At 37.1% G+C, this 25,304-nt stretch overlaps 1 protein-coding gene across 1 annotated transcript in view; it reads right to left on the reverse strand.

The window, feature by feature from the left end:
- Window positions 1-1,695: 1,695 nt before the first annotated feature.
- LOC139709605 (uncharacterized) overlaps window positions 1,696-25,304 on the reverse strand; it is a 33,256-nt gene continuing 9,647 nt past the window's right edge. The window contains exons 7-25 of the mRNA XM_071621565.1: window positions 24,201-24,566; window positions 23,572-23,716; window positions 22,344-22,429; window positions 21,060-21,226; window positions 19,494-19,581; window positions 18,609-18,685; window positions 18,019-18,055; window positions 17,432-17,529; window positions 14,399-14,524; window positions 13,457-13,605; window positions 12,547-12,682; window positions 11,647-11,802; window positions 10,269-10,368; window positions 9,217-9,281; window positions 7,895-8,014; window positions 4,707-4,841; window positions 3,857-4,023; window positions 2,522-2,657; window positions 1,696-2,196 (exon numbers count right to left, since the gene is read on the reverse strand). Coding sequence (XP_071477666.1) covers window positions 1,963-2,196; window positions 2,522-2,657; window positions 3,857-4,023; window positions 4,707-4,841; window positions 7,895-8,014; window positions 9,217-9,281; window positions 10,269-10,368; window positions 11,647-11,802; window positions 12,547-12,682; window positions 13,457-13,605; window positions 14,399-14,524; window positions 17,432-17,529; window positions 18,019-18,055; window positions 18,609-18,685; window positions 19,494-19,581; window positions 21,060-21,226; window positions 22,344-22,429; window positions 23,572-23,716; window positions 24,201-24,566 — 2,588 coding nt within the window. The 3' untranslated portion in view covers window positions 1,696-1,962. The remainder of the gene's footprint in view (window positions 2,197-2,521; window positions 2,658-3,856; window positions 4,024-4,706; window positions 4,842-7,894; window positions 8,015-9,216; window positions 9,282-10,268; window positions 10,369-11,646; window positions 11,803-12,546; window positions 12,683-13,456; window positions 13,606-14,398; window positions 14,525-17,431; window positions 17,530-18,018; window positions 18,056-18,608; window positions 18,686-19,493; window positions 19,582-21,059; window positions 21,227-22,343; window positions 22,430-23,571; window positions 23,717-24,200; window positions 24,567-25,304) is intronic.

The raw sequence follows: 25,304 nt of genomic DNA on the forward strand, positions 1-25,304 counted from the left end.
ACCCGGAAATGGAAGGGGAGAGATGAACTGAGGACCTTTTGTTTCTTTTTATTTTTTTTTTTTTGCTTGTTAGCTCATGAAACCCGGAAGTGGGCCCCCACACTTTATGAAAACGCTCCGACGGCCCTTGAGAGGGACATGGTGAGTAAAATCATCTTGTCCATTTACGCGTCCTCCAATTGTGAGTCAGGAATCTTAGCCACTGTGCAAACGCGCCCCCACATATAATAGTATATGAATAATGGGCAGGTGAGAGGGCGTTAGCGGAGATGCAGCACACTCTCGTCTTATTTGCAATGGTGTAACATCCACGAGGAGCAGCCAAATGCATGTAACATTCTGAATACCGGAGAGTGAGCTGTATCTCCACTAACATCACGAACTTAAACATGTGCATTACTTGTTTTATAAAATGGTTCTATGATCTATCAATTTTCATTCACCTTCATTGGTAAATATCAGTCAGCTACGTGCAAAACTTGCTCCAATGACAAGATGTCAAAAGAAATGTTGCAAATAGGCTGAACACGAACTTACAGTATTAACATAATTAACAAAGGAAGTGATTGAGCGCACGCTTGTGTCTGTTTGAGTTATGCGCACTGCTTACAAGAAAGAACGCCCTCTTACACAGGTAAGAGGGTGTTAGTGGAGAGCACAATTGTGTAACATACACAAGGCGCAGCCGAGTGCATGTTGCATAACATTGTGAAAACCCGAGAGTACCTTACATCTCCACTAACGTCACTAACTATAAACCTGTGCATTATTTGCTTTATAAAATTAATGGTTCAATGAACCATTTCTCATTTGGCATACCTTCATGGGTAAATATCAGTCAGATCCTACACGTAGAACATTCTCAAAAGTGAAGAAGAAATGTTCCGAACAGACAGAACACGAACTTGAAACTTGTTTACAATAAAAAGGTGATTGCGTGCACGCATGTAACTGATTGAGTGCTAAAGTTTGCAATTGTGACGTCAGTGAGCACGGCAAGCCATTGTCACGCGCGTATCATGAGCCGACTGCGGTCGTTCCCGATTGCTCTCAGCTGATCATCCATATCCATATCACCATTTCATAGTAGACGACAGCTGCTGCCATTTTATAACTTTGATAAGGAGAAGAGGGACATACAATGTCTGAAATCGGTATAACATTTCTATCACAGTTGTGGAGTGCAATGACCGACACTCTTACCCAAGAAAAATCATTTGCCTCTAAGACGCTATATATGTACTCCCCCCATGTATAGTTAACACATGGTACACACTGTTTTTCAAGTAAAAATTGCGAGTTCTTATATTTACAGTACTGAGTATACAGCTTCTGGCATTCTTTATCCCAACATAAAGGTCAAGGTATAAAGGTAAAGTTGCCCTTCGCCTGACAACCCTACTCGTTGGGAGACCAAAACGCAGCATAATATTCAAAGATGTCCAGAGCATTACTTTTGCCCCTTAGGAGCGCTACCAAAGCAACATGCAGAATATACAGCTATGATATCATGAGAGAGATGCAGGTTTTGCATAATCGAATGGACCTCCTCAACGGACTTAATAATATAATCAGGGTGAAAGAAGAAGAAAAAGAAAAAAAAAAGAGAGCCATTTATACAAAAATCTTTTTTTGTACTGATCTATTTTTAGTACTGATCATAACAGACATGAACATGTTGTAATCCCTGGCTGGCTGTGTATATTTTCAACGACACGCATGTCAAATTTCACGTATTTCTTTGTACATTTTGTTGAAAAAAAATGAAAATAAAGTTTAAATCATTGAAGACAGAAATAACACAGATAAGCTACTGTCATCAATACATTAACATAGTAGACATGTATAGCTGTCTTGCTGAATCACTCTTTGATCTGTAATGCCACGAGTAGAATTATCGTAATCAAATACAGACGTCTCCACACGCTTCGCTCATTCATCTTGGAATTGATAATCTACTAGTTAGACTTCGGCGATTTCGACATTTTGATAGATAGTGTTCTGTGCTGGTGGAGGGGGATGCACCTCTGGCCACTCCGACGGTGAGGGCGCTGCCTCCGGTCCTCCACCACTGTAGCCAACGGCGACATTACCATAGAATGGTTCATCGCTGGTCGTCTCCGGAGAGCCGGACGGCTCGTAGTCGATTGCGCGCAGGTATCCCGCCACGACATCGTGGATGAAAGCATACTCTTCCTGCGGTATTAAAGACAATAATGCGCAATAGCTTAAAGTTTTCTTGCTTTGTCTGCGCTCATCAGTCAACGAACAGTTGCGAACGCCAGACTGCACGGGTATAATGCAATGGCAACAAAGAAACATGCGATACGTTTCTTCTTGGCGATTTTACACTGCAGTATTTTAAACTGCAAAGTTTGAACATTGCAAATTTCAGTGCAGCAATACACAATTATCTCATTTAGAATATTCATTTTTTTATGCAAAAGGTGCGTGTGTGCATGTAAGTCTGACGTAACAATCATCCTGTTTTTACAGTTCATAAGCAATATAATACACTCGCCTCGGTTTGAACGAAGTGGGTCCGATCAGCTCTCAGCATCTTTACTGTATGGAAGACGTCCACTGTTGTTCCCTCTGATACCTGGGCGAGGCACTCCATGGTAACACAGAACGCCCCCGTGCGACCAACACCACTCCTGTGTAACACAAATTAGATGGGATGTCGATTAACCCTCTGCGTGTCATATCAATCCACATTACCCGTCCACAAGTTTGCGTTAGCTATTTTTCATTTCATTTCATTCCATTTTACTTCATTTCCACAAATAACATACAATACAAATGACAATTGCATGTACAATGTGACTTTTCAATATTTAAGTGAAATTAACGCAGATCATTTTTATAGTACGCGATCAATGGAACTTAAAGGGATTGTACAGTTTTGGTTGAGACCTAACTTCAGGTTTCTAACATTTTTTGGTGAGATAATGAGAAATCTCTTATAAAATGTGAAAGAGCATGTAATTCTATGAGGAATTCAACGTTTATTTGATGAAAATTGGTTTTGAAATGGCTGAGATATCAAAAAAGAGCGATTCTAATAAAGTGTGGGACCCACACTTTATCACGATCGCTTTGTTTTACTTTGTTTTTTGATGTTTCAGTCATTCCAAACCCGATCTTCGTCAAATAAACTTTGAATTCCTCTTAAAATGGCATGTTCTGTACTATATCATAAGTGTTTTCTTGGTATCTCGCAAAAAGGTAAAAACCCAATTCTCATCTCCACCAAAACTGTACTATCCCTTTAAACGTGATGACATCATCATATTCACTTGTTTGCATATCCATTTTTGACTGTTAGAGAGCTGTTTGGTGAAAATTAGCTAAACTTCACATAATTTCATATCTTCTCTAATTTTAATGCGATTTTGATCAATATTCAATTTCCGCTGCTATGCTTATGTCATGAATATAGTCATATTTATGTACGTAACATGACATGTTATGGGCCCAAGGAAAAAAATGGTGGCACTCAACACGTCACACATATCATCAGTGACACCAAACAAATCACCACCAGACTTTCTTTGAGTAACAGCAACTAACATCTTTATTCTCGTCCTCAAGGGCCATGTCTCTCTCGAAAAACCCTCGAGGTTTTCTGCGTCACGTGGGCTGAACATGTTAGGGCCTATACTAATTTACATGATTTATGTACATATTCATAACAGCATTAAAAAATTCACTTTTTCTTTTCAGACTAACTCCGTCCTGTTCTGCCTCCTACCTCCAGGTGACCCTCATCCCACCCCCCCCCCCCCCACACACACACACACTCCTTAACCATCATTACATTCCGACTACACATTCTGCATAGTTGAACACTCACAAGCAGTGCACCAGAAGGGGTAGGTTACCATCGACCTCGGATTGTCTTTTGGCATCTCCAATGAGTCTCAAGAGGGCGTCCTCTGCCTCTCTTCTCCCCGTGGTGGCCTGCGCGCGCATATCGGTGGGCCAACCGCGAAACTGAAACTGCCGGACCACGTGGTTGACCTGCGATGAAAAGGGATATATGACTCTGCAGTCAGATTTACTATTTTGTTGACATGGTTAGAGGCTGCAGGCGGTCGACTGGCGCCCACGTAGTCAGTTGCATTTCCTGATTGTGTCAGGTTCATAACCATTTGCACGTGTCGTCATGTTTCAAGAGGAAGAATAATCCATCAGCTTCGATATTATCATTTCATTCTGCATGCCATCATGATACTGAATTCAGGCAAGTATAAAATTATGACAAAGAAGATGAAAGGTAACAAACATTATTGGAGCATGAATGATTGTGATTGATTAGGAATAAATTTTTTTTTTTTTTTTGGGGGGGGAGGGTTGCTGTTGCTTTTTTGTTTGTTTGTTTGTTTGTTTGTTTGTTTGTTTTCCGAATAGGCTGCATTCCTACACCATTCCTGAGGCAGCCGTCTGTTTCAAAGTCAACAGAAATTACTAAAAGAGGACATGATATACACGTAGTTTTTTACAGTATCGTTTTATCAAAGCTTACAGAGGTGAGCTAAATGCTTGTTTATGTCTATACAGATGGAATCGAATAGCTGTGAGGGATATATCAATAGATTGATCAATTGATTGATTGATTGATTGATTGATAGGTAGATAAATCAATAAATCAATAAATTAGTTGAGAGAGAGAGAGTGATAAAAGACCTTTCTACAAAGGTTACCTCTGATGACGTCGACTGGACATTAATGGTTCTAACAACCATGTCATCATATTCCGTTTCATCCAGCGTCGAAACTGCGTAGGATCCGAAGGACACCGCGTCTTGATCCTCGTCGGGCCAATACTTTGCACAGCTCTGGGGGGAAAACAAAATGTAGGTTGCTTCAAAATAGGGCCACATAGTATACAGAATTAACATAGAGGATGCACTACGACCATAGATTCTCGATCGTAAGGTCCCTTGTTTGAGTCTATACTGACTGTACTGCAGCGGTTGTACATTTAAAGGGATAGTATAGTTTTGGTTGAGACGGAATTTAGATTTAAACTTTTTGGGAGATAATTAGAAATCACTTATGAAATACTGCAGAGCATACATTTCTAAGAGGAATACAAAGTTTATTTTATGAGAATCGGTTTTTCAAATGGCTGAGATATCAAAAAATTTTTGATATGATATCGAAGGCGGGGAGGAGACTCTTCATTCTCTGCCGTCTGCGTAGGTGTAGTGTGAGCCGGGCTGACCTGGTAACTGTATACATATCTTATATTCGCCCTCTTCTTGAGTATGCGTCACCTCTCTGGGCACCTAACATAACCAAAGGACAGGCTAATGCCTTGGAAAGAGTTCAGAAACGCGTTTGTCGCATCATCCTAGGCAATGAGTACACCTCATATGAAAACGCTCTCAGTGAATTACAAATCCCACGTTTAACGTCCCGGTATGAGCAGCTCCTCCATTCATTCGGACGTGGTCTTCTCCATTCCCCCCGCCATAGAGACTTCTTGCCACCTCCACGGAATCAGATCTCCACACGTCAACTTCGCAATTCTCATGCCCTGAACACTCCTTTTTGCAGAACTGAACGTTATCGTAGATCCACTCTTCCATCTGTAGTTCGCCTTCTTAACAAACAATAAGTTTTTTTTTTTTTAATGGTATTTAGTTTGTTATAGTTGTTGTATGTATGTTGTATGTGAAAGTTGAAAGACTGGTTTTTTCCTATCTTCTTTCACACATGTTTGTTGTATATACTCCCTATGTTTCTTTTTTCTTTTCAAATTTCTTTCCCTCAACCACAACACCAGTCACTGATTTATGAAAAGGTCATCTTTGTTTATCTATAGAAGCCTTTTAGGCTTAACTTTCTTTCTCTCTTTTTTCCTTTTTCCTTTTTTTTCCTACCTTTTTATCAGACTGCATTTTAAGGCGCATTTCTCTCACTCTTCATGACTTATAAGATACATTGAAATGTTGGTACATACAAGCATACAATTATGAGTATATATGACAGTGCAATTTTGAATCTATTGTGGAATCACATGTTTATAAATTTTGTCAATGGCATTTTCGTAATTGTTTTATATATTTGTATGTGAAAGCTGCAAGATTTGATGTCCCCAATTTTCTTCCACACGTGTTTCCTGTTCTTTCTATTTTTATACTCTTTTTCCTTTTTAACTACAAAACCAGTAACTGATTTAGGAAAAGGTTGCTTTTTTTTTGTCTAAAAGCCTTTTAGGCTTTATTTCTCCCTCCCACCCTTTTTATCAGACTGCATTTTAAGGTACATTTCTTTTTATGACGCATGATGGTATATGGATATCTTGATACATACAACTATAATTATATTACGAGGAATATGAAAGTGCAATTTTGAATCTATTGTATACATGTAATCATATGATTTTATTCTGGTAATACATGTATGTGGAAAGAAATGAAGTGTAATTCTTATATAGATTCTGTTATGATATAATATAGTAAAATATAAATGCAACATTTGATGAATTATACTATGTTAGGTGCTTTTGGTGTTTAATAATGTCATTTATTTTTTTTCAATATTTTGGTAATTTTAGCTCGAGGGTTGGTGAAAAGTTTTGTAATTGCTGTGTAATAACGTCTCCTCATTTTTGTACACCCCTGCATATGTATTTTTGTTGTTGTTGCTTAGATTAAGGGTTTTTATAGATATTCATAATCCAGAGTTTTAAAAGAAAGTGATTGTATTGAGTAGTTTTTTTTTCTCCGTTGTTGTACTGTATACATGTATGTAAGTTTTTGTTGTTTTAGATTAACAGTGGTGTGATTTTTATGTATAATTTCTCAATATGTTTATTGTAAACACCTTCAAATGTTATTTGTGAAGCACTGTGATTTTTTATCTATATACACACTGTACATGTAATCTGTAAACTGAATGTATTTCAGCCTTTGGGCTGCCAATTTCAGGAACAATAAACCTTATCAATTCAATTCAATTAAAAAAAAACAAAATAAGGCAATATTGTCCTAATACAAGGTGGGTTCCGCCTTTTATCACGACCTCTTTGTTTTTTTTTTTGACATCTCAGCCATTCCAAAAAAAAAAAATACTTATCAAATAAACTTTAAATTTCTCTTAGAATTGTATGCTCTTTCATATTCATGAGAGGTTTCTCATTATCTCAAAAAAAAAGTTGGAGACTTGAAGCCCCATCGGAACCAAAACCATACCATCTCTTCAAACGGGAAAGACACTTCATCCTCATTACTTAGTCCTTTCTGTGAGGCCTGGAAGCCGACCGACGCCTCCATGTCAGCATACTCATAAGTATATATATATTTTTTTTTTCTCATGACCACCAAAATAATTCCAAGAACACAGAAGTTACCACTGGAAATGTGACTTGTCTCAGGTAGCAAACGATAGCTGTAGGAATCTGTTTTTTATTTCAAAATCAGGCACAGTCCCTATACGGACCGCTTCCAAGTTTTGTTGAGGTCTATTACGTGCAAAATTTGCTATCAGCACCGTGGCTGCCGTGACATTTTTTTTGGACAGTTTAAAATTCTGTTACGGCATCCACGGCAATTACGGCCTGTCACGTTAGCCCACTCCGTCCCCCCCCCCCCCCCCCGCCGCGTTGTCTCACGTCCATCCCGTTTTGTCCAAGGTGACCTGAAACGTGACGTGATTGCCGTGGCCGCCGGGAACATGATGTAAACGTCAAATGAGTTTACGACGCGTTATCACAAGTATGTTTATAAGTTTTCGGAATAATGTAATGAAGGAATTATACATCCTGCTTGAATCAGACAAAGGGTAATCAATATTGAATCCTTTGGATCTATGTTACGCCTATGCCTCTGGTTTACTGCGTCGTTGATGACGTCACAACCTTTCTAAAAGGAAGAAGACATACCTCGTCTATATCATTCAGCATGATGACGCACGTGGGCGTATAGGTTAGTAGCATAGACAAGAAGGCGGTCACCGTGTTTGGGAGGGGCATCTGCGTGGTGATGAAACTGTAGTGGGCGCCCTATGTTTGAAGACACAGTACATGTATGTGATTAATGTAAACACGATCCGGCGCCACAGGAAACGATAATCATAACGCAGGAGAGAAAACAAACAAACACACACAGAGACAAAATGGCAAACAGTGAAAATGTATTCTGCGCAATATCAAGCGTAAGATATATGTTACAAACATTAAAGGGATTGTATAGTTTTGGTTGAGACCTAATTTCAGGTTTCTAACATTTTTTGGTGAGATAATGAGAAACCTCTTATAAGATATGAAAGAGCATGTAATTCCATGAGGAATTTAACGTTTATTTGATGAAAATTCGTTTTGAAATGGCTGAGATATCCAAAAAAGAGCGATTCTAATAAAGTGTGAGACCCACATTTTATTGTGATCGCTTTGTTTTACTTCGTTTTTGAATGTTTCAGTTATTCTAAACCCGATTTTCATCAGATAAACTTTGAATTCCTCTTGGCATGCTCTGTACTATTTCATAAGTGTTTTCTTGGTATCTCACAAAAAGTTAAAAGCCCAATTCTCATCTCTACCAAGACTGTACCATCCCTGTAAATGATGCACTATCATTTTCATGGTCGTGCTCAGCGAAATTCCGAAATCGTCGTTGAACTTTCAACTTTTACAATCATACATAATATTTATCGATATGGGTGTAAACGTCGGATCAATTAACACTTGAGGTTTAGATTTTGAAACATTCTGTGACGCCTTTAAAAAGGGGAATACCATAAAAGGGGAAATCTACATTCCTGCTGATGTAAAACATGACACAACTATAGGTAATCGTGCGATTTATTGTATTTCAAATTTGTGAATCACTTTGAATTAGAGTGATGTGAAAATGGTGAACAAAGCTATGAAGAATTGAAATCCTCCAGTGAGAGAATGGTGTTACTACTGACAAGGGTGCAACTATTCATGCAGGAAAGTGCCGTACATATCTGCCATTACTGATACTCTAAGAGCATGAGAACTTGTAACATGCAATACACGCTGTGTACACATAAACAGCTAACAGTGCAACCCTTCAAATCCAATCCCTATCTAATATTATATAAAAATTAACCAAAACTATATATTGAACAAAATACGATATGAGGAGAGTCTTAAAATGAGAGTATGAAGTCACCTGACAGAAATCGACAACGGATAAAGTATAGGAAGCAGAAATGTGACACGCATCCCCGTAAACAAACCTGAACGAAGCTGGCATTGATGTAGTCCTCATCTGGATCGTTGAGCATCACTCGGTTTCTCTGGACTAAACACACACAAAAAGTGGAGGAAATGTCAATATTAACCTTCTAGAGACTGGAGTCCCCTCTAACACAGTGTCTTGGGCAGGTATCAACAGGAAGTGCGAGTTATATGAAAATCTGTTCGTCCTCAACAGCTTAGTTGGATGTGAACAAAAACAAAAACAAGAAACTAATGAAGGGAAGGAGGGAAGTACAGGAAAAAGAACAGCCCGCAAATCACAAGTAATATTAACTGCATATTAACTTCATGGCCCACGTACAAAAACCCGTTATGGTGACCGAGCCTTCTCTTCCATTGCTCCCACTCTTTGGAACAAACTCCCTCTTTATATTCAGAATGCCTCATCTGTCGAATCATTTAAAATTCTTCTTAAAACTTACCTGTTTAATCAGCTGTAATTTTTTTTTTCTGGAGGCGCACACAGTTATCAATTATTGTACCATTGTATCACATGTATTTTTCTTTTCTTTTCTTTTCTTTCTTCTTCTTTTGTTACTGTTAACGTTAATTTTGTTAATGTTATTGTGTTTTCTAGTCTATTTGTATGAGTAGCAAAGTGCGCTTAGAAACGTCAGTATGAAGCGCCATATAAATGCAATTATTATTATTATTATTATCCCAGCCTTATGTACAAAACAACAGTTCATGCCTGTCTGATGTGGGTGCTTTATCACGTTTTCTACAATGAATTAATCAATATCGGAGATATTTACTGAGATAGCGAAGGCACGGTTAGAGACGAATTTTGCACTGGTTTGTATAATCAATAGCTATACACGATAACAGGAATTTTGTGTTATCACTGCATAAACTATAAACGGAAGAAGAATATAGGATAATTCTATACAGTATGAGCAGAACTTTAAATGTTTGATTCCTCGTCGATATTACTGTAAAAATAGGAATAAAGCTTTGTGGAATCATAAGGTATCGATAATATTTATCTATAACACGCATATTAGGGCAGCTTCGAGATGCAGTCACTTACGTGGTAGAAGGTTGCCGTATCGATTCTTTGGCTGGTTTTCCGCCATCTTTCCCGACCGAACATCAGTCTCAGGTGGCTCCGGGCACAGGATCTGTAGATTCTGTAAAGCGCATGAGATCACAAGGAGAACCGCAGGAGTTGGTTCACTCATCTTCTTGGACTGATTTCGTATTTCATTTTATACTTTATAGGTTTATGTTTACTTTGTTTCTGGGTTGTTTCTTTAAAGGACAAGTTCACCTTCATAAACATAAGGATTGAGAGAATGTAGCAATATTAGTAGAACACATCATTGAAAGTTTGAGGAAAATCAGACAATCCGTTCAAAAGTTATGAATTTTTGAAGTTTTTGTGTAGTACCCGCTGGATGAGAAGACTACTGCAGTGTATGAATAACTTAGATGTCACATGCGTACAACAATATAAGGAAAATATAAAGAGAATTTCACAAAATTCCATCTTTTGAAAAAAGTACACATTCCCCTGACTCGTTACCGATAAATGTTATGGGTAAAATTATTCCCCCTGCCTTTAGAAAGAGGCAAGTCAATTGCTCTTTTATTATGCGAAAAAAGTGAAAATATGTTGAATTTTCTTTTATATTTTCTCTATACTGTTGTACGCATATGACTCACAAGCTGTAGTAGTCTCCTCATCCAGCGGTTCCAACACAAAAATTAAAAAAATTCATAACTTTTGCATCGATTGTCCAATTTTCCTCAAACTTTCACTGATGTGTTCTACTAATATTGTTGCATTTTCTCAATCCTTATGTTTATGAAGGTGAACTTGTCCTTTAAAGGTGATGGCTAGTAACTGGTCAGTGGGAATGCTGGGGGATGATTGTTCCAATCATTGTAGGATTCATTTAAGAGTACATTTTACACTATGTATATCATTCTACTGTTGCGTGAAAATTATTTGCTTCAGACTGGTCTAATATTCAAGTAATGTGCAGTTCAATGTTTCCAGGTTAGCATGCCTGTACAGTGACGGGGCGATTAAACTGCGCATTACTTGAAAATGAGACCACTCTGAAGCAAATAATTTTCACACAAAAATAGATATATAATGTACTCTTAAATGAATCCCACAAGGATTGGAACAATCATGTTCCAGCATTCCCACTGATCAGTTACTAGCCATCCCCTTTAACTGACGGAGCCTTACGAAAAATGATTTATTTTGTCAGTCTGTCTATCCACATATCCAAATGTGTGTATGTATGTATAATTGTTATGTATGTATGTATGAATGCATGCAGGTACAGCTGTATATATATATGAGCTGAGCATTGTTGAATGGGTCTTCAGGAGCCTTTCCAATATGACACGTTTTACATGAGTGACTATTGTTATTATCAACTGTAATCACTCACCTCAAACTGCCTGGCGAGGAGCGAACGATTGGTGGCACCTTCTGCGGGAATCTCCTGGAGTTCGCGGATGCGTTCGACGAACTGAGAGAGAGGAATCTCGGTGTCTTCCCAAAGAAGATCTTCCAGGACCGCATCATACAGGAAGGCATATTGCTCCTAGAAGACAAGACGATACAATTGAAGAGTTTGTTTGCAAAAACCGATAAGTCCATATTTGCCACATGGAGATATTTGCGATTAAAGGTCGAGAAAAACAAAGAGAATAATAAGAAATTTTTGCTTCTTTTGACCGTAACTTCAAAAATGTACCTTAATATGTAGTGACCAATATATCATTTAAAAGGTATTATTTTGTACTTTATGACAGAAACTGTACTTCAAAATCTTCAAAAATGGACTTATCAGTTTTTGCGAACAAACTCTTCAATTGTCACGTGTTTTCATCTTTTAACTTGAAGGTTGGATGTCGTGTGCATAAATGCACGAAATACAACATCCACTGACGTTGCTTCTTCAATAAATTTCAGATTTCCACTTATTCTGATTTCGCTTGTTGCCAAAAATCACACAGCCATGGAAAGGTCGAAAGCTTGGCAAATTTAAGTGCCGTGGAAGCAAGGTCATTGGATTTTAACTATATAGGCCTATAGGCCCATATAATGTCTATGAGTTTATACATTGCAACAGTCGTACACTGTCTGTATACATTGTACATGCATAATCTTAATATGCAACATCTGTGTGGGCAGGCTTGTATATGTCCGCACCACTGATTTTGATGTCTGAAAACGTAACGCACGTAACGCATGTTACACACAGGCTAGTTTACACCAATAACCATTAGAGGCAAACAACAATAAACAAACAAACGCAAAAAAAGAAGAAAAATATGTAACGAACCGGGGTCTGAACCATGTGAGGGCGTTTTTCTCTCATCGAAGCCACGAAGTTGAAGACTTCCACCATCCCAGTCTGCTTGGCGTGAGACACGATACTATCGATACCGATCACCACTCCAGTTCGTCCGACTCCAGCACTGCATGAGATACGACCATAATGCATGGTCGAAGCATGGTCATGGGGGGGGGGGGGGGTTGTTTTGTCATTCTTTATGTACATGGTGTGTAACAATCAATGCATGATGTACTCCGTAGTCTATGGTATTTCATGTTGCCGTAACATCTGGGGCAACATCTCCCTAGTCAAGGTCTGCTAATGAAGGATGTCCTTGTATTTCTATTTTTTTTTCTCAAAACGTAATTCGAAGTCTTTGCTCTGTTACAGCACATTCAATGCGACATGATTCCTATGTTTTTACTTTATGCACTTTCCCTGCTATAATGTTCCATACAATGTATATTAATGCATATATTATCATTCATTTCAATATTATTATGGGAGGATTTTTTAATATATATTTTGTTATAGTATTTTGAAAATGGAATGCAGAGATAAAAGTGAACTTTACTTTCATAAATTGTCACTTTTCCGCGTCTCTTTTCTTGCGTTTGTTTGTAATATTACCCTTTGCCCCGCCGCGGCGCGGCGCGCCGTGGCAAACGCATACACACAAACACACACAAATAGGACACAGGCATGCCCACCGCACACAATTGCCTTGATTTCTTTATCCAATCCTTAATCATACCACACAAAATAACACACACTTACGCATACACACACAGTACTACGTGCTCGCGCGTGCGCGCGCACACACACACACACACACATACACATATCCACAGATAACAATTTTTCTGTCCGTCACTACTAAAGAGCAGTAAGGCGAGATGCAAGCCATGGGTCTGACCTGCAGTGGATGAGGAGGGGAGACGAGCTCGACCCATGATGACCTTGAACCTCCTTGATGAAGCGCAAAAGTTGAGACTTGTGCTTAGGAACATCCTTGTCCGGCCAGCTGGTGAAGTGGAACTGGGTAAGCGTTCTAGTTTCATTCCCCTTAAAGTGAATGGAAATGTTATCATTGCCATAAATTGATGATGACGAAGGAATATCAAGCAATTGAATATAAAGTTGTCGAGGTTATCAGTCCACTGTTGTCTTTAACTTTCTATTAGACTTAAGTTCATTGATGTGAACTTTCCCAGAATAAGACATGAGAAAGAAAATATGAGGATAAATTTGTATATCTGCAGTTGAAAGTTTTCTAAGAAAAGTTGACTATTACAAATCTATATAATGCCTTGTTATCACAAGTATAAGAAAAATCTGGCTGTACAATACACGGAGAAGAGAATAATATAAATAGTTCACACTTTGTATACTCCCTTGCTTCGAAATCAATCAAGTTCAAGTTTATTCACTATTGCGAAGCAGACGACACACTAAAATTTTCAAGGTGATACAATTTATAGATATAAATGGTTGGTACTAAATTCTATAATTGCAATCTTTTCACAGATGGATATTTTCAAAATTTTTCTTGTACATTAATAATGATGACATAATAAACATACTATATATAAATATATACATACATAAATATATGTATATAAATACGTAAATAAATAAATATATATATATATATATATGTGTGTATATATATATATATATATTTACATATATATACACATATATATACACACACACATATATATATATATTTATATATATGTATATGTATACATCAATGTCAAGATAAATAGATAGATAGATAGATATTCTACGTTTGTAAGGGTAGGCTTGAGCGGACAAAATGCTTTGGATTAATGTGGCGTATACATAACTCTACCTTAATGACGATCAATGAGCGTTTCGTCCAATAGGAAAATGTGTCCTCCGACGACATAGTGAGTCGAATGTCCCCATAGACAGGGCTGTCTTTAGTGTCGTGGGGCCAGTACCGGATGCACTTCACCTAAATGACAAACAAAAAGGACGAAAAAATGCTTGCAATTTTGAAAATACATGTAAAATGGATGTGAGGTTCTGATGACTAGATAAACAGCATTTTATTTTCATGCATATCATATTGGATAAGATAATGCAAAACTACCAGTCGAATAGCACAATTAAAGCTGGATAACACTTGAAAGTATCTGTAGAATTACACTGAGTCTAATGTCATAAATGATTATGACACATTAAATTTAAGCTTAGAAAAAAAAGAGTAATAGAATGTTATGTCATGCATGCAAATGATCATAAAATCTTTCCATTGTCATCTGTCTTTATTTTGACAGTAAGAGAAAATTGCACCGAAGAAAGATTTCGACTCAAAGCTAGAATATCATTCGATGTTTCTTCCCGGAATGGATTCTCAGGAAACGTCTTGCCATGTGTTCGTGATGTCGCTCCAAAAATATTCCCTGATATTTTGCTTAACTGTCACTACATTCACCTCGTATCGAAGGAATCGTCTCTTTCATGATGCTTTTTGAGCAGAGCCAAGAAGTCTGCATTCTTATACATATTAATCCGTGGAAAATACAGAAACTTCCCGATTCTTCAGATGGTAAAATTTCTGGTCTTGCCATTTCAATGCGAAAGATGCCTGCAGTTTTTGAAAAGTCACGAACACGTATGCGATCATGTCAGATTCTCGTGGGAATCCAGTTGAAAATACCAACCGACTCACTGGAACTAACGTCGACTACCGTGTAACTAGTTGTCAACATTTGCTCTAACATTTGTTGATATCTAATGTCAGCTATGATAATTTCATCATCGTCATTCATTGTCGGTGTACAGAATCATTTGTTGTATTTTGAATAATGAATTGCCGACATTATCTTCATGGTTTAAAAGTAATACATTGGCACTTAATTGAAGCAAAACTAATTTCATTCATTTTAAATGTAAAAAAGCTGATTTACCAGAATATGAATTGTATATTGATGATACATCTCTTGAAAGGAAAACACTCAATAAATTTCTTGGTGTGTATATAAGTGAAGACCTAAAATGGGATGATCATGTAAAACACATAAATTTGCCTGTATCCCAAAACGTTGGCCTGTTAACTAAGCTTCAGTATTTTTTACAAACTCGTGTATTGTTTACCCTGTATAATGCTTTAATCCTGCCATCGATCGTATTGCAACATTATTTATGCAACATGACCACTATGTATTCATTTAAGAAGGCTGTAAAACTTCACCTCCTCAAGCAGTATTCCCCAGGATAACATTCTGATTTCTTTATTGTATTATAATCAAATGTATATGAACATGTACGTGATACATGTTGCAGGTAGTGTGTGCATACACATATCGATTTATTTATCTATCCATATATATGTGACAGTGCACCTCAATAAGAACATAAAGTCGCACACACTGATTTTGTGTGAGAACTGAAAATAAGTGAAATGGGTCAACCTAGCCGAACTTGACTTTTTCATATTTTCTGAAAGATCGGGTCTTCTTTTACATTATGCTAAAATTTGGTATCATAAAACGGACAGAAAAGTGTGTTTTTTAACAGTTTATCTCGAACATTTTTGGTAAAATAGTGTGATTAGGTGTGTCTTTAGAATCCCCTTTTCATTTCTGAAAAACCTCGTCCACACTCTTCACTTTCAACTCTAATAACTTTTGAAAGGATAGTGCTATCCTGCTTTGAAAGTTGGCATTAATTATGAACAGAATGTTTCAATGAGGCATGCCTAATTTCAGATTAATTTCATAATCCCTTCATTGTTGTTACTCTGGTGGTTTACTCCCTGTTTTTTGTCCCATTCATCGCACAACCAGCACGGTTTGGTAAAGATTAAGCGCTTGAATAGACACTGTACTTCAAAGCCTCTTTTCTCAGTTCACACTTTTCCTGAGTTTGTGCTTTCTTTCCAATATTTAGATTGGTTAGGAGAGTCCATTTGATTTGAGTTATACATCATTTTTAAGCTTAAAGTCTGCTCTTTCAGAATATGGTCTTAACTAAAAATATATGTCTGGCGACTTTTTGTTTGTTTTGAGGTGCAGGGTCACATATATTATGAATATGGGTATGTATGTGTATGCAGGTATAGGATAGGTACATCAAGTATATTATCATGAGCATGTATATGTATGCATACGGTGTGCCTTACCAGTACTGCGCACATAAAATAAGCACGATATATCTTATTTCATGTCAACTAACCTTATAGAATACTTTGTATTCACACATTACTATTTTCATAGTGCATATTCGGTCATTACTCCGGCAAAGGCAACTGGACGTGCTAACTTTAGCATCATTATCATATTATATTTATTACCATTACCATTAGTTGGAGTAGTACATATACGCTCTGTAATTTTCCCTTTTCTCCCTTTTCCCTTTTTCCCCTACCCTTCCCTGCCTCTCTCTCTCTCTCACTATTTATATCCCCTATTCTATCCAGAGTAGCTAAGCATAGAGTCTCCATACCGTCAAGCCTCGGCTTATTTTGGAGATCCTTCTGTTTAAGTTCCCTAAGCTGTTTGTATCTGTCTTGTATAGTTGTACTAAAAACCTTGTGTCGATATACTGTTTGTCATAAATGACGTGTACATAATCATATCTGGTGTAACGGAATTAAGCAGAAATAAATCAACTCAAATCAAATTTTCTCGTCATATTGAACAATATTTTACCTATGATAACAAGGAAACAAGGATGTTACCTGATCTGGCTGTAATCCACTTTTGCTTATACACTTTTACGAGAATAATATTTCTGTCAATGAAAATTCTTTTTAAAAAAATATGTCTCAAAGGCCTCAAACAAGAGGAGGAAGGATGGAAGCATAGTGCACCATAACGTGTACATATGGATTTTAAGTCTCTTGTAAAACCATCACCTTGTCTCCCTCTTTCAGCCGGGTTACCATGGCGATGGTTTGTACATTCTCCTGCCAAATCATCCTCCAGAAGTCAGTAACGGAGACTTTATTAGGTCCTTGTGTCGGAGAAATCAAAGCGTGGAAAGCACACTTTATGAGGAGCAACATATACCTGAATAACATTTATTAATATACTTTCTACTACAGTTATTTACTAAAGCGTTACTCTAATAATCATTATAACAGTATAATGCAGCTCTTACTTCGGTTTATTTTTGCTCGCATAGTATTGGTGTTCAGAAACATCTAAGCCTCATATTTTACGCATTGCCTATGGGAACGCTGTGTGTTCTGTACAAAGTTTATGGGTATCTAATATTCTTAAAGAGAAGTGTTAAATAGTCGCAAATATGCTTAACTCTACATTATGCGACGTTTAGCAACGGAACAGAAGTATTTAGTTTATATCTTTTTATTTTTTTTGAAAAACAAGTAATGAATACAAAACTTAATATTCTCCATAATTTATGCTTTTATTCAGTTTATTTTGTTCGCTTGTTTGTGTTTCGTTCTCCAAGGTGAGAGTCTGTTGCTCAATAACTTACCTTGTGATGCAATATAGGCCTTTTCTCTCTCGAAGCTCTGAAAATTTGATTGAAAGAGGTCAATGACATTGTTGCGTCGACTAATCACATTCACGAAGTACTTTTTAATAAAGTCTACGTCGAATAGATAGGTAATTGAAGAAAAGAGTTCTTTTTTTCAATGAGAAGATGAACACAACTGTTGGAAGAAGCTGAAATGACGTATGGGCACTGATAAAAAAAATGGAATTGCAATATTTTGCATGCTTGCGTCATGAATTTAAAAAAAAAACATCCTTCAAAGGCGTAGGTTTTCAATTTTAGCCTTTGAATTCTAATTAACTGTGATTAATTTATTCACCTAACTCCTGAATAACTATTCGAACCTTCTGTTATTTCCTTTAGGAACGTGGTATAGCCATTATCGACCTGCGTCTGTGAACAATTAAGTGTATCTAACCATTATTTTGTGTTGCGATTGGCACAGGAAACCCCATAGCAGTGCGCACATGATGACTGTCAAAAGTCTGTGTCACAGAAAGTGATAAGTATATAACACCGCTCTGAGTGGCAAGCCAATACGAGTGAGAGAGAGAAAAAAAAACACATACCGATATGAATGAGGCATTGAAGTAGTCTGATCCCTTGTCGCCATTTTGTACAGCGAGCTTTACTCTGGTCGAGTCATCTGAAACAAATCAATTGGCATCAAAAATGATTGCAGTTTTGTTCGCTTCTTCCTGGAGGCCTTCATCATCGTAACATTCTATCACCACTATCACATCGAGACCGACCCCAACTGTTTTTTTTTTTTTTGCTCGCAATTTGTTTATTTTTCATTTTGCTGTGATGTTATTTAAACTCAAGATGGTGGATTGCCGTACATTTCTATTATCTAAAACTTAACGTTTAATGTTGTAACATATATTAATCACAACGGGAAACAATAGAAATGCTAGAATATCTTTTTCAACATTTCGGTCAGTAATAAGGTCAAGTAAAAATTATGAAATGTTTTGAAATTCAAATCCACGTTCTTAGAGTGTTAAATGGTTATATTTCTTAATTAAACATGCATTAGTTATTAGTAATAAAAAAAAAAAAAAACCAGACCCCAAAGACGATGATGGTGATCGACTACCATCACAGCAACATTTGCCCTACAGGGATTTAAACCATTCAAAAGAGCTGATTTCTGGCTGTTTTGTGAGGCAAAGAATGTATCAGCCATAGGGAGACACAGCATGTATGGTCGTATGCAAAACACCACGGCAAAAAAAAAAATGAGAAAGATACATACTCATATATATGTCTTTATTATGCATATATCTATGTATGCTGTGTAAAGAAAAAATCCACAAACTTTTAAATTTGAATTAACGTCATCACGTCTATTTTATTATGTAGTACAGAGTATAATCTGAAAATTTAATGTTCCACTTTTCTCACGATCTGATCGTAAACTGTTACAAAAATTCACCAACATGCCGACTTACAGGGCAGGACGTTCTTGTAACGATTTTTATTGAAGTTAACCTCCTCCCTTGCGCTTGTTTGTGGATGAATGTCCTCCTTTGGAAGATCCTGAAGTAGATTTTGAACCCAGGAAAGTTGTTATTGGACGAAAAGTGTTTACATCCAAGAGGGGCCTTGGTTAATGGCTGCTTTATTTTACTTACGACACATTCACAGATGAAAAGAGAAAACAAGGATATATATTTTTTCTTTGCCTTACCAGAAGTACATTATCACATAATATAAACATGTTTTATATGCAAAGGTACAAAATTATGTTATTTATCAAAATTGCGTAATCACAATGGCATCATTATAGGCATAACAAAGATTTGAAAGGAAGTCGCAAAACATCTTAATCATCATTAACACAAGATTATCTAGCCCTCTCCTCCCTTAAAAAAAATGCTGTTTTATTCATTCATTTATCTATCTATCTATCTATTTGGCTGAATTTCCATTCTTTGAAAATTCCCTTTTGGTAGATTAGTTTCGAAGCAAGTTTTCTTTTGTCTGCTCCTGCAATATTCCAATTAACAATCAATCTGTAGTCCAAACACCTATAGAGGATTAGTAAAAGTCATTACATTCTTAATCTTTATTTGAGCAAGTGTTGGATACTAAAAGTCAGTTGATTTTTTTTTCTTTGGGGGGGGGGAGGAGTGGGGTATATATCATATCTCATTTTCTTTAAAGTTAAAGAATTATCTAAAAACTTCGTACGCAGCATAATTCATTTTTCTTTTTTTACTTTTGATTTTCAAAGTTGTTGTTGCTTCGTTATTCTCACTACTCTTTCTTCATCAGCGAGCCCGTGCTTCTGTGCCTCCAGTGCCCTGGATATGACCCACCATTTTCCTCTCCTCTCCCCTCCTCCCCCCCCCCTTGTCCACCTCGGACTTACTACCTTCTTCACTACTATATCTTTCTATCCTCCTCAATTTTTTCCTTACAAGAGAGCCGCCATGTGTTTGTTAATGTGCGTCCGTAAGTGTGCTTGTATCTGTGTATTGCTCTTGTCTGTTTTTTTTTTGTGTGTGTGTTTTTTTTTTGCTACCGCTTAGGGAAATTTGTTGTTTTTTTTTTGGTTTTTTTGCATTTTTTTTCTTGATGAGGGGACTGCGTCGCATTGTGGTACTGATTTCATGACGTCTATGTATATGAGTGTTTCTTTGTATTTCTTATTTGTTTGTTGGAAGTGAAATAAAATCAACTTGAACTTGATCTCAATATTTTTTTTTGGATATATAAGAAGGGACTCATTTAATATACATTCGATAAGTGCATGACTTATCCTCCTTAAAGAGAATGTGTGTGATATACGAGCAATATACACACAAATTTGTATGTATATAATGTGTGTATATAACGTGTGTGTGTGCGTGTGTGTGTGTGTGTGCATGTGTGTGCATGTGTGTGCAAATCAATATTATCGCTATCATTATCATCCTACTTAGATTTGGTAAATGTGAAACTTATTAAAAAGCGTTAAATTTTGTTTGCATGGCCATAGTCTATGAACACTGCCTGAAACACATTGCACTCACAAAGAACTCATCTTTGAAGAAACCAGTGTGTCGGTTAGTCTGCACGAAATTGATGAACTCGGCCGTTGGCATTGGCGCCCTATGCGGCGGCGATCTTGCAAAGGTTGGTGATCGTGAAGTTTCTGAAGCCGACCTCTGGATGTCGGCTAACGGTGATGTCCGAACGTCTGATCGTTTAGCCGGGTCAGTTGAAGTTGCATGGGAAGGAGGAATACAACATTAATACCCCGCAAGTTCTATGGTTTCTCCAAATTTTTGAATTAACGAATTATTTGTTTAGAACACGATTAATTAGGCCTACAGATATTCTTATATTCTATTGGCATTAGAATGTCTCCACAGTGCAGAATATAATATAGCGTATTCATCATTGATAATGCCGATCTCATAGAAAATCGGAAAAAGGAAGCTAAGACTCTCACGTTTGCTCAAATGTCTATTTTTTTTTTAGAGAGAGAGAGAGAGAGAGGCAATAATATAGCCTAGTATTGTAATTATTGGTTCCTAGATCTCAGAGGAAGACGATAATGACACAAATATTCATCGTACACAGACAGGATACTATATCTCTAAGGGAAAGAGTAAAGTTGTATCGATCTCCACTCAAACACGAAATCTTCCTCTTTCATTGATGTGTCATCTCCTATGAAGGCAGGCATTCACAGCCATATCTATATGGGTTCATTACTTGCACAAACTGTAATCGGAAAGATAATCCAAAAAAAAAAGGAAGTAATTTATGTAGCTATGCTTTCCCTTTAATTTTAGGGGTTTTTGTATTTCTTGAAAAATGATTCCATTTCATTTTCATTTTTAAATTATATCATTTTTGACAAAAGAATAGAATTCATATGACAATGCAGATAAACAAAATAGAGTAGATTGTGATTTTTGCTTATTCAAGTGAAATTAATCCAGATTATTGTTTTTTTCAATAAAACAAACTAATTTTTTCTACAACAAAACAAAACAATTTTTTCGTTAAAGAAATGCATGGGCAAACTGTAACTGAATCGTAACAAGGAAAAGATGTCGGAAATAGAGGAAACTATTAAAAAAACCTAGCTTGTAGAATTTCATGAATTTCTGTTCGTTTTGCTTATGTTCCCCTTGCATTCCTCTCTCTCTCTCTCTCTCTCTCTCCTTCTCTTTCTGTTCCGTATTGTTTCACAATGCATGATAGTCCAATCGATGTATAGATTACACATAATATTGTGGTCTCTTTATTTCGCCTTGGTGATGTAACAAAAGTGAGGAATTTTAACCGAATATCCTTTTACTTACCTGTCAAGCCTGTAGGATCATCTTTCTTTGATGATGCCATGTCCTTAAGACTCAAGAGGGCGTCGTGTTTATGATTATCATGATGTCTACACAAAAAGAAAAAAAGATAGTCGTAGGGAATACACACATTACAAATAAATTCACTCTTTTTTGTAAATCAAATTATGCACGGAGGAGAGGAGTATTTCGTCCTATACCCCACACTCAGTGACACTTAACAGCATTGAATTGCGCATCTCATATAAATATGTAGTGTAGTCGCATAACAATCTACTTGACAAGAAATCATCGACCTTTGTAAATCAATGAGTATTCAAAAATTATTAGATGATGCATGGCGATACCATAGTTGATTTCTAACCTCCAACCGATTTTTGTACAGTATATCGTCTGCCGTGAAAGGGGATGGCTAGTAACTGGTCAGTGAGAATCAGTGGGAATGCTGGGGGATGATAGTTCCAATCCTTGTGGGATTCATATAAAGAGTACAGAATAATCTATTGTCGTGTGAAAATCATTTGCTTCAGAATGGTCTCATATTCAAGTAATGTACAGTTTAATGTTTTCCAGGTTATAGCATGCCTGTACAGTGACGGGGCATTAAACTGCACATTACTTGAATATAAGACCGTTCTGAAGCAAATAATTTTCACACAACAATAGACCATAGATATATACTGTACTCTTTAAATGAATCCCACAGGGATTGGAACAATCATCCCCAGCATTCCCACTGATTCCCACTGATCAGTTACTATGCCATCCCCTTTAACGGCAGACGATATACAAAACCTCGTTTGGAGGTTAGAAATCAACTATCGTATCGCCATGCATCATCTCATTTTTGAATACTCGTTGATTTACAAAGGTCGATGATTTCTAGTAAAGTAGATTGTTGTGCGACTATACTACATACGATAGTGGATGAACCGTCCACGCGTTTAGATTTACAATCTTGTCTGGGCAGGATAAATGAAAGTACTCTGAAATCGTGAGGGACGTTCTAATCTGTCATAAAAATGTCTACCTTAGTAGGCCCTAGGCGTGTTCTAAATCTCCGAAAATTTAAATAACTAATCATTTAAGTTTCACGCAAGATTTAGCGTCTTTCGGAGGCCTTGTCAAAAGGATAACTTTAGGCAGAGATGGTATAAAATGATAATAATTATAAATGATGACAACAATTAGCCAGCCTGAGAATTACTAATGTGTTCAAGAACATAGTTACCTTTTACGACGTCTCAAGATGACGACGTTTACGATGACGATGACGAGAATAAAGACGGCTGCTCCGACTCCCCCTCCGATGCCAGCAGCGATGAGATCGTTGTTCATCAAGATGCCAGGTGTTGTGGGACTGGACTGAGTTACAGCTATCGCAAAATATGGATTATTACAGTAAATAATTTATAAGATTAATGACTCTTAGTACACATGTTTTAAAATTTACAAGGACATGTACAAATCCAAAAGTGATAGAGATTGTATGAAGAGTGTAAGTAATCAATAATTCAAATTGAACATTTCGACTCTGTCTTGTTTTTCAAATAAAAAAAGGAAAATGCTAGTGTCAAGGAAACTAAATTGAGAAATAGCAGATATGAGCGTTTCAAAACCAATACTATCATTTCCCTAGCAATAAGATCTTCGCCTTTTGCCAATTTAAGGCTGTAATGATGCATTCTTGAGAAATCTGCTTGAACAAATTACAAAAAATAGCCTTCACAAATTATGATCTACTTCAGCAGAACGTTTGCTTGTTCATGTCAATAAGATAAACACACCTATATATAAATATTCATACACACAGACATACACCTAACTAAGTCATGTAGGCCTATGTTTATGTTACTTTACCTGAATTTGTAGACAATGTATTCGTAGGTAGTGGAGTCGTAGGCAGTGGGTTCGTGGAAACTTCGAGGGCTGGTCCTGTTGGACCTTCCCCCTTGGTCCCCTCGCGGACCGCAGCTAGGCTCAGATTGTAGTTGGTGGCTGGCTCCAAGTCGGTGACATTGAACTCCCTGGTCAGGGAGGTAAGGAGGGTGTCATTGGACGTTGAGCCGTTGATCCATTCCATTCTGATGTCAGAAACGTACAAGAAGTATCCGATCACTGGCCCGTCACCTGTGTCCGTCAGTTCGTTCCATTCGTTCCATCGCAGGACGATGTGGTTTGGCCCAATGTCTGAGACGTTAACTGCAGATGTCAGCACAGGTAATTCTAGGCAGAAGAACAAACAATCAATGGTAAAAGAGAATGGCACAAATAGGCCTGATAGATGACATTGATATTTGTTCACAAGGTTTTGTAAATCCAAGTCATGCACAATCATTAACGCTCGAATAGACGACGGAGATACAAGGCGAGCTTGACTAGTACGGGTAAAACTGATACGTTAGTCGAGGGTTGCACGGGTTTTAGGGGGTTGATTCATTGCCTGAAGGGAACATCTAGAGCCCCCAAGCCAAAAATGGGAATGTTGTCAGGTGATGACATCATATTTTGTTTGTTTGTTTGTTGAATTGGATGTGCGGTTTCTAACAATATCCTTTTATTTGCTCTTTTTCGTCGTTGGTATTTTTTTTTCCAATTTTGTGCCGGAGTTTGATAAGAATAATTTTGTATATAACTGCGTTCGTCTTATTCTAACCTGCTGATAAAAATCAACTGTTAAACATGGCGTGAAATAGCTCGTTGACTTTGCTGTAGACGAACACTTGTCCTAGTACACATTAAAGTGTTAAAGAATGATCATCTGGATATTGATGATCAGACCTATATCTGTGTCTATTATTATCACTTCCTCAAAGGCTTCATAATCCCTATTGGGCTTGTAGTTAAATTCATCGAGGTATTGACACCACTATCAAATACGACTTTGTGACAATAGTAACTAACCTATGTTGGTGATAGTGCTGATTACAATCATCGCGATGTTCCTAGAGATTAAGATATCAT

The sequence above is a fragment of the Diadema antillarum genome, unplaced genomic scaffold, assembly GCF_040938485.1.
Source record: "Diadema antillarum isolate AM-2024a unplaced genomic scaffold, OU_Dant_1.0 seq00001454_RagTag, whole genome shotgun sequence".
NCBI classification, from domain to species: domain Eukaryota; kingdom Metazoa; phylum Echinodermata; class Echinoidea; order Diadematoida; family Diadematidae; genus Diadema; species Diadema antillarum.